Source organism: Bos javanicus, chromosome 17 (genome assembly GCF_032452875.1).
Source record: "Bos javanicus breed banteng chromosome 17, ARS-OSU_banteng_1.0, whole genome shotgun sequence".
NCBI lineage: Eukaryota > Metazoa > Chordata > Mammalia > Artiodactyla > Bovidae > Bos > Bos javanicus.
The window spans coordinates 62,594,214-62,604,096 of record NC_083884.1 but is presented as its reverse complement, the minus strand read 5'-3'; the positions used below and the strand labels follow the sequence as shown (position 1 = coordinate 62,604,096).

General features: G+C 53.9%; 1 protein-coding gene across 7 annotated transcripts in view; it reads right to left on the bottom strand.

Moving 5' to 3' along the window:
• Positions 1-2,296: 2,296 nt before the first annotated feature.
• The window catches only part of HECTD4 (HECT domain E3 ubiquitin protein ligase 4), a 170,695-nt gene continuing 163,108 nt past the window's right edge, over positions 2,297-9,883 (bottom strand). For all 7 annotated transcript variants that reach the window (XM_061384982.1, XM_061384985.1, XM_061384987.1 and 4 more), the window contains 7 exons: positions 9,709-9,864; positions 7,989-8,092; positions 7,656-7,877; positions 6,385-6,551; positions 5,951-6,146; positions 5,170-5,392; positions 2,297-4,601 (listed from right to left, as the gene is read on the bottom strand). In XM_061384982.1, the coding sequence (XP_061240966.1) occupies positions 4,465-4,601; positions 5,170-5,392; positions 5,951-6,146; positions 6,385-6,551; positions 7,656-7,877; positions 7,989-8,092; positions 9,709-9,864 (1,205 nt within the window). In that variant the 3' untranslated portion in view covers positions 2,297-4,464. The remainder of the gene's footprint in view (positions 4,602-5,169; positions 5,393-5,950; positions 6,147-6,384; positions 6,552-7,655; positions 7,878-7,988; positions 8,093-9,708; positions 9,865-9,883) is intronic.

The window sequence follows — 9,883 nt, the reverse complement described above, 5'->3', positions numbered from 1 at the left end:
CAAAATTCTCCATCACCCCCTGGCACCTCATACTTTGCACCAGAACATCTAGCACTGTAGGTCATTTGTTGTCCTCTCAACAACCTAGCAGGAATGGGAAGAGTAGGAAGAATTGCCCCAACTTCACATGTAGAAACGGGGGTGACTTGTATAAGGCTGTGCAGCTATTAACTCATGGCAGCCAGGACTCATCTGGATCTGAGTTATATCGAGAAAAAGAAAAAGGAGGACCTCCCTGGTGGTATAGCAGTTAGGACTCTGTGCTTCCACTGCAGGGGTTGTGGGTTCCATTGCTGGTCCAGGAACTAAGACCCTGCAAGCTGTGTAGCATGGCCAAAATAAATAATTTTTTAAAACGGTTATTCCCATATAGCTTTCTGGTATGCTGTTACCATGAGGTTTTGATATAGTAGTCTGTATATATACAAGACTATTTTAAGTTGCTGATATCTTAATTTCAAATGCGTTTTCTGTGTCCTGCATTTGTACTTTCCCTCATGCTTGCTGGTTTTGAAATTCTATTTGTATGGATGATTTTCTACCTTTACTGTAGGTTAGCCTTTGCCGGTGAGCTTTTCCATTCATTATTTGCTGTTTTCGAGTTTTGCCCTTCTTTTAGCATGTTATAAGGCTGGTTTGGTAGTGCTGAATTCTCTGAGCTTTTGCCTGTCTGTAAAGCTTTTGATTTCTCCACCAAATCTGAACGAGAACCTTTCTGGGTAGAGTATTCTTGGTTGTAGGTTTTCCCCCTTTTCTTCCTGCAGTGGAAGCCCGGAGTCTTCACCGCTGGACCCCTAGGGAAGTTTGGTGCCGTGTTTCTACTGGATTTACACCTAGGAGTGGACTTGCTGGTCTCAGAGGAGGAACCAGAACAACTAAGGCAGGTGTAGGGCCCATTCCCCCAGCAGTGCACGAGAGTTCTCTTGGTTCCACGTCTTCCCTAACCATGGTGCTGTCTTTCTAGCCCTTTTGCTGGTGGTGCAGTACACTCATTGTGATTTTAATTTGCATTCCCGATATAACTAATGAGACCGGATATGTTCTAATCATTAGATGGTGTAATTCTGAATATATTCGAGACAACTTTTTAAAAAGGAAATGGCCTCCACCATCCTGGCCAGCTGAAACTCCAATACTTTGGCCACCATATGTGAAGAACTGGCTCATTTGAAAAGACCCTGATGCTGGGAAAGATTGGAGGTGGGAGGAGAAGGGGACGACAGAGGATGAGATGGTTGGATGGCATCACCGACTCAATGGACATGAGTCTGAGTAAACTCTGGGAGTTGGTATTGGACAGGGAGGCCTGGCGTGCTGCAGTCCACGGGGTCGCAAAGAGTCAGACACGACTGAGCAACTGAATTGAACTGATCTGGCCAGCAGGAGAATCCTAGATGTGACAACGGAGGTGTCTTATTCTCTAGCTTTGTGTGTCTGATAGTCTTCTCTCTGCTGTGAGTGGTTGTTTTTTGCTGTTTCTAGCACCCTGAAGCAACAAACTGAAGAAAGGAAAGTTGCTTGTTCCTCGTCCAATAGGGTTCTTAATCTTTGTATAATAAATATGTAGGACGCAACCACTATGAGCATTTATTGAGTACAAAGAAGGTGGAGTCAAGAGAATGAGAATTAAGTGGGTCTGTGGTCTCCTGAATGCAGACCAGAGGGCATGTATGTATATGTGCGAGAGTGTGTAGGGTGTGTGTGGTGTGGTGGGGAGTATGTGTGTGATGGACACGGAACAAGCAGGCAGAGCGTTGATCTTGGATGGTAGTTCTGAGCTAAGTCTTTCCCTCTTCCCTGCATTTTCCTTTGCACAAAGTAGTTCTAAATCCACTGCCGGTGCCCAAAGGAGGGCACGTGGTCTAAAGAGGGGCCAAGACTCTTCCAGTGCAACTGTCCACTTGAGGAAAACCTCACACCAGATGAGAGCTCCAGGACAAGCAGTGGGCAAGACCTGCAGGGTAGGTTTACCTTTGACCTTGGATTTCCATCCCTTCGATCAAACTTCCTATATGAAAACCAGAGAGACTTCCCTGATGGTCCACTGGTTAAGACTTCATCTTCCAATGCAGGAGGTGCAGGTTTCATCCCTGGTTGGAGAGCTAAGATCCCACATGCCAAAAACCAAAACATAGAAAAAATATTGTGACAAATTCAATAAAGACTTTATAAAAAAGTCCACATCAAAAACAAAAACAAAAAACCAACACAGACTTAAGGGGTCGAGTCTGGGAGCAATAGGTCATTTATAAGCATAATGGAGTTAAGAATCACACCAAGTGCAAAGAGACCATAATAGTTAGAAACACTTTTAATTTCTAGCCTCTTGGTGACCCTCAAGCATCAGAGCCATTCAAGGATGTTGGCCTTTGAATGTTCTCAGCAAGAGTAGATGACCACAGAACTCTTAAGGTAAATAAAAATTAGATGAAGGTTATTTATTGGTGTGACTTTTCCTGTCATGAGCGTCCTTTACACAGCAATGGTGTAAATAGCATCAAACTGAATGAAAAGTTTGTTAGATGCAACCATAAATAATTATAATAAATATACATCAAGTAACTTTACAGCACACATTTTTTAGGGCCAAGGTTTGGATCTGTCTGGACCTCAATGTGTTCTCTGGGAGAAGCAGTCATGTTAGCAGCAGATACCTTACTCACAGCTGTCATCTAGTCAAGAGATGGGCCAACAAAAGCTTCCTCTTGGGGAGGTAGCTGACAATTCAGAGTCCATTCAAGGGATGGGAAGGATTGGGGGGTGGGGGGACAAAGATTTAAAAATACAGGGAGGAAAAACCACTTTTAGTAAATCCAAAGGCTCTTTCATTATGCAGAAATGAAATAAGAGGATCCTTGTTGTCAGGACTATGTCCTGGTGAGACCCCCTAGTCAAGGGGGCTATGGCCCCCAGGAGGCAGTGGCCGACCATGTTCCTTCCAATCAGGGAAACTGCTGGCAGGCACCTCCAGACGTGACTGATCCTGCATCAAATGTAACTGATGCAACTGGAACAATTCATCCAGGTTTATCCTTTCCTTAGGTCAGGGAATCGTTTCTATAATGGTCCTTAATGCATTTCCTAAGAAGAACAGGGAGGCGGTAGATGCTAATGCCTTTAACTCTAAAATCCACACCTTTCCAACAGGCCAGGGCCACAGCCGAGAAAGGAAGAGCAAATCCTCTCTCTCACCAGCATTCACACTCTAAAGCCTTCTAGACAGCACTCACGCAGAACTTCCAATATTCACAATATTTTACAATAAATACAGTGATGTGATTTTGCATGAACTGGCAAGGTCCAAAAATGACAGGGTCCAACAGGATGGCGTATGCTGCTCTCGAACAAAGTACCACTGGACAAGAGACCTACTCGGGCACAGATGCACTGGGGCTGCAGCAGCTCAGCCCTGGTACACACTCACGTGGGGAAGGGGGGTGTGCAGGGCGGGCCTGGCCAGAGGGGCGGAAGGACCCTGGTATCTCCATCTGGACTTGAAGGTCTTAGTCACTGAAGTAGACCCCGAGTGGAGCAGAGCACCTCAGACAGCTCTTTTGAAAATGGGGTGTGGCCTTTCCGCTGCTCCTCACATCACAAACACCGTAGTGAGGAAGGGCCGTTTCTGAGGACAGAAGGGGTCGAGGTGGGATAGGGGGGCAGGCCAAAGTCATGTGCTTTCATGTCCAGAGTCCCGGAAAAATGCCCCTACTTGAGCTCTGTCCCTTCAGCTCCCGGGCTCCTCTCAGCTCCTGAGCTGGGACGTACCTGGCCTGACTCTGTGGACTAAGGTCAGGAGGGATCCCTTCGGTCATCCGCTCCTCAGCGGGAGCCTGTCAGACTGGGCCCAGGAGAGTCGGAGAGCAGAAGGGTTGTCTGGGTGGGAAGGGAAGGGCAAACCACAGTGGGCTTTTCCTCAGAAAAACCCAGACCATAGACAAGAGTCTACACAAAACTCCCTATGTGTGTCTCCCATGTTTGGGTCACTGGCCCAACCATTTCAAGTTGGAAGGAGGCCTGCAGGAGCCATTTCCGGCAGAAATGCCAGCTTGAGGTGGAAGGCAGGGCTGGCCACAGACTTGCCTGTGGAGACATGAACAGGGTGCTCTGCAGGCTGAGAGCATCTCACTACCAGCTTCCCGCTGGGCGATTCTGTGACGTAGCATCAGAACCCGGTGGCCACGAAGGAAAATGTCCAGGAAGATCAAATGAGACATGAGCTGTCTGGGAACTAAACTATCCTACAAACATACCACAAACAGGTAGCAAAAGAACCAACCCATCACGAAACGTACAAATACATAAGGTTAAGTCTTCCAGGAGGCCCTGGAATGTGGACAAAAGTTTGGAAAAGCAAAATGTCGCCAACTCCTCACGCAGGGCCCCGGAGGGGTGTGCCTGCAGCAGCAGGCTTCCCAAGCCGGCAGAGCAGAGCCTCGGTGACAGCCTAACTTTGGCTCCCTCCCATCAGCCACTCAGAGGGTCTTCGCGGTAGTGAATGGCACAACGTAGTTTCTCCAGCATGATTTCCAGCGAGGAGTACTGGGGAAGCTTGATCATGAACATACAGGTCTCCACTCGGATGTAGCGAGAATCTGGGGAACCTACAGTAGAGACCAGCATTAGAGCGAGGACCCCAGGGGGCCTGGTGGGCCCTTCTGTCTCCAGGTTTGCCTCTCTGGGCAGCTCTTAAGACAACCCCAAGGCCCATTTATCCGGTGGGTGGCGGGTGGAGGGGTGGAGGGGGAGGGTCTGGGAGGCTGGGGTGGGGCAGGAGGAGATTCTGGGGGAGGAAAGAGCAGCACAGGTCACAGATGGCTGACTTGTGACAGGCAGGTCTGGCCAGCAAAGAGTTTTGTTTGGATTTTTCAAAAATTAAAAATTTTTTGCTGCATTTAAAAGTCAAAAGATGACATTTCTGGATTTTAAGCTTTTGAAAATCTCAAAGGATATGTCAACTTTGTCCCTGTACTGCCACTTGGCAAAAAGTCAGGTTTGGGAAGCACATGACCCCCCCACGCCCACCACCCCCGCACCTCTCATTTACATTTGGGGCGTGGTGTTCGGGGGTACCTGTCCATTGTCCTTCCCCCTTCATGCAGCACCTAGCAGCCCCAGCTCCAAACAGGGCCTAAGTGTCCCTGCTTGGAATGTGACAGGGAAGGCCAGTACCTGCTGTGCCATCTGGGGGGGCAATCTTCATGGGGTATGGGGGCACATGGGCCGTGTCAGGACCCCCGTCTTTGCAGGGGCAGGTGAACGGGATGCGCTCCTGGTTGCAGGCAAACTTGATGAACTTGCACAGCTCCTCCTGGGCAAACATCTCCAGTGCCCCCCAGAAGAACTCGATGTGCTGGTCGGTCTCCATCAGCCCCACCTGGTACATGGTGTGGGCCTGTGGAGAGAGGCCCCAGACGTGAGCAGGCCTGAGCCTCTGCTAATCTAGCCTCCCACCCAACCTCAGGGTGCATCCAACTCCATGGCGCGGTGATGACCGCAGGACACAGGGAGATCACAGCTACGACAAGGACTCCAGAGGCAGTGGCAATGAGAGTCTACGTGACTCTGGCCTATCCGCTAGGCTCAGCAGCAAGGGTTCTACCTACGTTACCCCACTGACCCCACTGGGTGGGTCCTGCCGCTGCTCCTGTTAGAGGTGAGGTCACTTGGGCAAGGTCTCCCAGGTGGCATGGGTGAAAGCAGGCCACGCTGAGCAGTGGAGGGGCTTCGCCTCTGGTTGGTGGCTTAATTCACAGGCTCTGGAGGCAGGTGACCTGCCATTTCCTGGCTGGGTGACCCTGGGCAAGTGACCTCTCTCAGCTTTCGTTTACTCAGCAGTGAGACAGGGATGAGCACGGCTCCTCTCTTACGTAAGGGGGACAGAGCGCCAGGACACAGAGTACTATACAGATGACAGGCCGCATGCGCCCGCCAACCTGGCCCGGCCACCAACCTTCAGGAACTCGAGGTTGATGTATGGGAGGCCGCAGGTGCGCAGCTCCATCTCCAGTGGGCTGAGCATGGTGAGCAGCTGCAGGGGGATGATGGCCCCGAGGCCCGCGCGCACGGCCGTCACACACTCCACGTTCTGTAGCTCACGCAGCCGCAGGCTCCGGATGGCGGCCGCATAGATGTCCTTGTTCTCCCACCTGGGGCATGGGCAAGGGATGACACTCAGGAGGCTGCTGGCGGCATTTCCTGGACCTCCCAGACCTGGCAGCTCAGGGAATTCCTCTCCTGCTCTGGGTGTCACCTGCCCCAGAGCCAGTGTTCCTGAATACAGTCCTTCCACTGAAGGTACTCCACCATCTTTCCCGGCGCCCCCTGTCCTGCCTCCTGTCTTCCCCCGGGAAAGCCGCCTGTCCCCATCCGAGGCCCTGCACTCACGCCACGGGGATGTGCCGGCCACGGCTGCACAGCTCCACCTCCTCGCCGGTCATGGTCAGGTAGGTGAACCGGCAGCAGGGCTTGTTGGGCCCCTCGGGGCTCTCAGTGGCCAGGTGCTGGGAGGCGATCTCAGCACACAGGGCCTCCAACTCCGTCTCGTCGTTGATCTGGAGGGAGGGCACGGCAGAGCGGGGCTGACCACTGCCCTGCTCCCCAGATCCCCAGTGATAGAACCTCATCCCCATTTGGGGACAAACATCAGGTATTTTGGGTGGGGCTACCCTGGCCACCATGAACAGGTAGGTGGCACTGGCCTGGACTGTCAGCCATGCCCTCGGTTCAGGGTTGGGCACTGACCAAGGCCTGGCTAACAAGACCAAATTCCAGCCTCCCTCTTTCACTGGTGCAGGCAGGGCTGAAGGAGGGTGAGCCTTGTACTGCTGGGGCATCCTGGGACGAGTCATTGATGATGTTATTGGAGCACCTGGATTCAGCTCTGTCTGAAGCCCAATCTATATCTATACTTTCAGTTTTAAGGTCAAATCATTTTTTAAAAAAGTTTTCCTAAGCTGGTTTGAGCTGGGGTTTCCTGTCACTTGTCACCAGAGAACCCTGACTTAATCCCACATGTGGAAGGTACACGGGCCACCCTCCACCATGCGGCACACTGAAGTGCATGCAGGGCCACCCGGAGGAGAACAGCCTGTGGCTCTGGGGTGGTGAAGGCTGAGGGCACCCCAAAGTAGGTTCGTCTGCCTTCCCTGCCAACCCTGGGGTGGTTCTGTCTCCTGGCACCCTCTGGGGCCTTGCCCATGCCCTCTAGACAGAAGACTTGGCTGGACTGTCTGCCTGGACACCGTCTTACATCCCTTGCCTGCCTCAGGCTCTTGGCGCCACCCACGGCTCTGGGAGGGCCTCTCAGAGCAGCGCCTGGCAGTGACTCATAACCCCCAGCCCCTGGGGGATGTCCTGCTTCGAACCTTTAAGCAACTCATTGTGGGCCACTTTCTGCTGAGGAGTCAGCTGCCATCCCAGCCCTTGGCTTTGTGGCTCCCGTGTACTGGCTGCCCTCAAGTGGCAGCTAAGGGGACTACAGAGAGCCTGGCAGCAAGGACCTGCCCCCCACCGCGCCAGGGACCTCAATCTGTGCCGGGGGTGGGGGTGGGGGGGGGGGGGGTGCATCAGCTGACGCCTCTTCCAGCAGACACAGGGCAGGGGCACTGCTCCAGAGCCCCGTGGCCCCCCAGGAAAATAATGCGCTTTTCACTTACACTCTCAAATTTCTTGACGTAATTGTAGGTGAGTACGTCTGCTTCCTGCAGGTCTTGGTCAGGGTCCAGGGGCTCGCCCACCAGTGTCTTCCAGAAGGAGGGCAGGAGGTCCAGGGGGAGGGGGACATCTGCTCGGATGGCGATCCCTAGCAACTGGCCCAGGAAGTGCAGCAGCTGCTCCTCCCCATAGGTGATGGGGCTGGGGGTCAGGATGTACTTGCCCTGGAAGCCGAGGCAGGGGCGAGGGATGGACCACGGGGTCTTGTGGAAGGCGCAGAGCTGAGCCCCCGCCCCTCAGGGAGCTGCCCGCGGGGCTCAGGCCCCACGTCTCACCTTGTTCTTGTTGACGGCGGAGCTGGGGCACAGCAGGAGGAGGGAGAGCGAGGAGCTCTGCAGCTCTCTGCACACCTGCCACAGGAAGTGGCGGAAGGAGCCACCTGCAGAACAGAAGGGAACCTCTCAGACGCCCTGCCCGCAGGCCCTGGCCCCACTGGGACACCCTGACCCCACTGGGACATCAGCCACTCTGCCCACCTGCAATGGGGCTTCGCTGAGTGGAAAGAACCCGCCCAAGGGCTGAAGGACCTAGGTTCAAACCTGAGGGGCCACTAACTGGCTGGCGGCTCCCAGGGAACCGCATCACTGCTGAGGCCAGCCTCCGCCTCTCCACCTGGCAGATGGGGGCCATCACTACACCCACCTCCCAGGCTAGTTCTGGGGTGTCCACAAGATCAAAGTCAGATCCTTCATGGGTCAGCTGTCATGGCTGCAAGCTGACACTGATATGAGGTCTTGGAGGACCTGTGTCTGTCCCCTGAGCTGGGGCAACAGCAGGGCCTCCGGCTTCCTCAGCATGGCCTCCCACTGAGCCCAGGGCTTGGCATGTTCAGTGAGAACACAGATAAACGGACGGACATACAGATACAGTGTGATGAGCAACGGGCAGTAAGCAGCTCCTTTCCTGCTGCCAATTTCAAACGTGCCCCTGGGTGTCTCACAGAACTCCTGTCTGTGGCCGCTCTCCTGCACCCTCCCCTGGGAAGCCCCTGTCAGTGCCCTCGGGTCTGGACGTTCTAGGAGAGCTGTGTGTACGGAGGACTTGCTTGGGGACAGATGTCAAGGCCTGGCCCTTATAGCTTCCATGGAGAAGCAGGAGACTCCTGCCTGCTGAAGCTGCCAAGGGCTGGGACAGAATCGGACAGGCCTGGGTTTGAACCCCAGTGAGCCTGCTGACTTTGGGGAAGCCCCATGTTCCCCATCTTTAAAGCAGGGCAGTGTTGGCATCAGGAGGAGTATAAGCTGTTGAGCCTGGGCCTGGCTTGTTCTCTCAGTGAAAAGTGCTGTCCTCAGACAGCCTCCGAGTAAGGTGTACCCAGGGGAGGCCACGGCGCCGGCCGGAGGGAAGGCTGCTGCAGGAATGCAGGAATGTGTCCCATGATCAGGGCAGGCATGGGAGATGGAGCCGCTGAACAGCTTTCCTGCCCAGGGTGCCCAGTGAAAGAACTTTATTCTCCCACCCAGTGTGGGAGGCATTTTTAGAATGTCTGAGCTTAACTGAGGACCACGAGGGAGCACTTTCTGAGTGGCTGTCCCTCATCCCTGCAGCGTGAAACGGCAGAAGGTGCCATTTTGATCGAGGGTTCCCCAGACCCCTGTCTCTTATGCGGCACATACAACCCCTCAGTCAAGGGCTCTTCCTGGAAAATAAGTCCAGTCCACACTGAGGGCATCTCTCCTGACCCCCTCTGCCAAAGACATACCCCTAACACTGATCAGAAGCCGCGTCCCTGAGCCTGCATGGCTCAAGGCTGAAGTCCCAGACTAGCAGTGGCACCACTCCCCAGAGGACAGGGGCCAGTCCAGGGGGGCTGGGTTTGGAGAACCTGGGACCACTGGTCACTCGAGGGCAGTCCTGGCTTCTCTGTAGAGCAGGGTAATAAGTATGTGGCTTCCCTCTGCTAATGGGGAAGATACCGGCTGTTTAACAGTAACCCCAGGAATTTCACACTCTACACATGGCCTCCAACCTGAACTGGCTGGGGACTCCACTTACTGGTGCCATGGACCTCCTCTCCCGTGAAGCGGATGTTGAAGGCATAGGTAGGGTCACCGCCACTCGCCAGTTTGACGCAAAGCTGGGAGGAGGGCACTGAGGCCAGCTGCCTGGCTGCCTGGCAGAAGTAGGAGTTCTCAGAGGCTCTGATCTCCCCTGGAACGAGAGAGAGGAG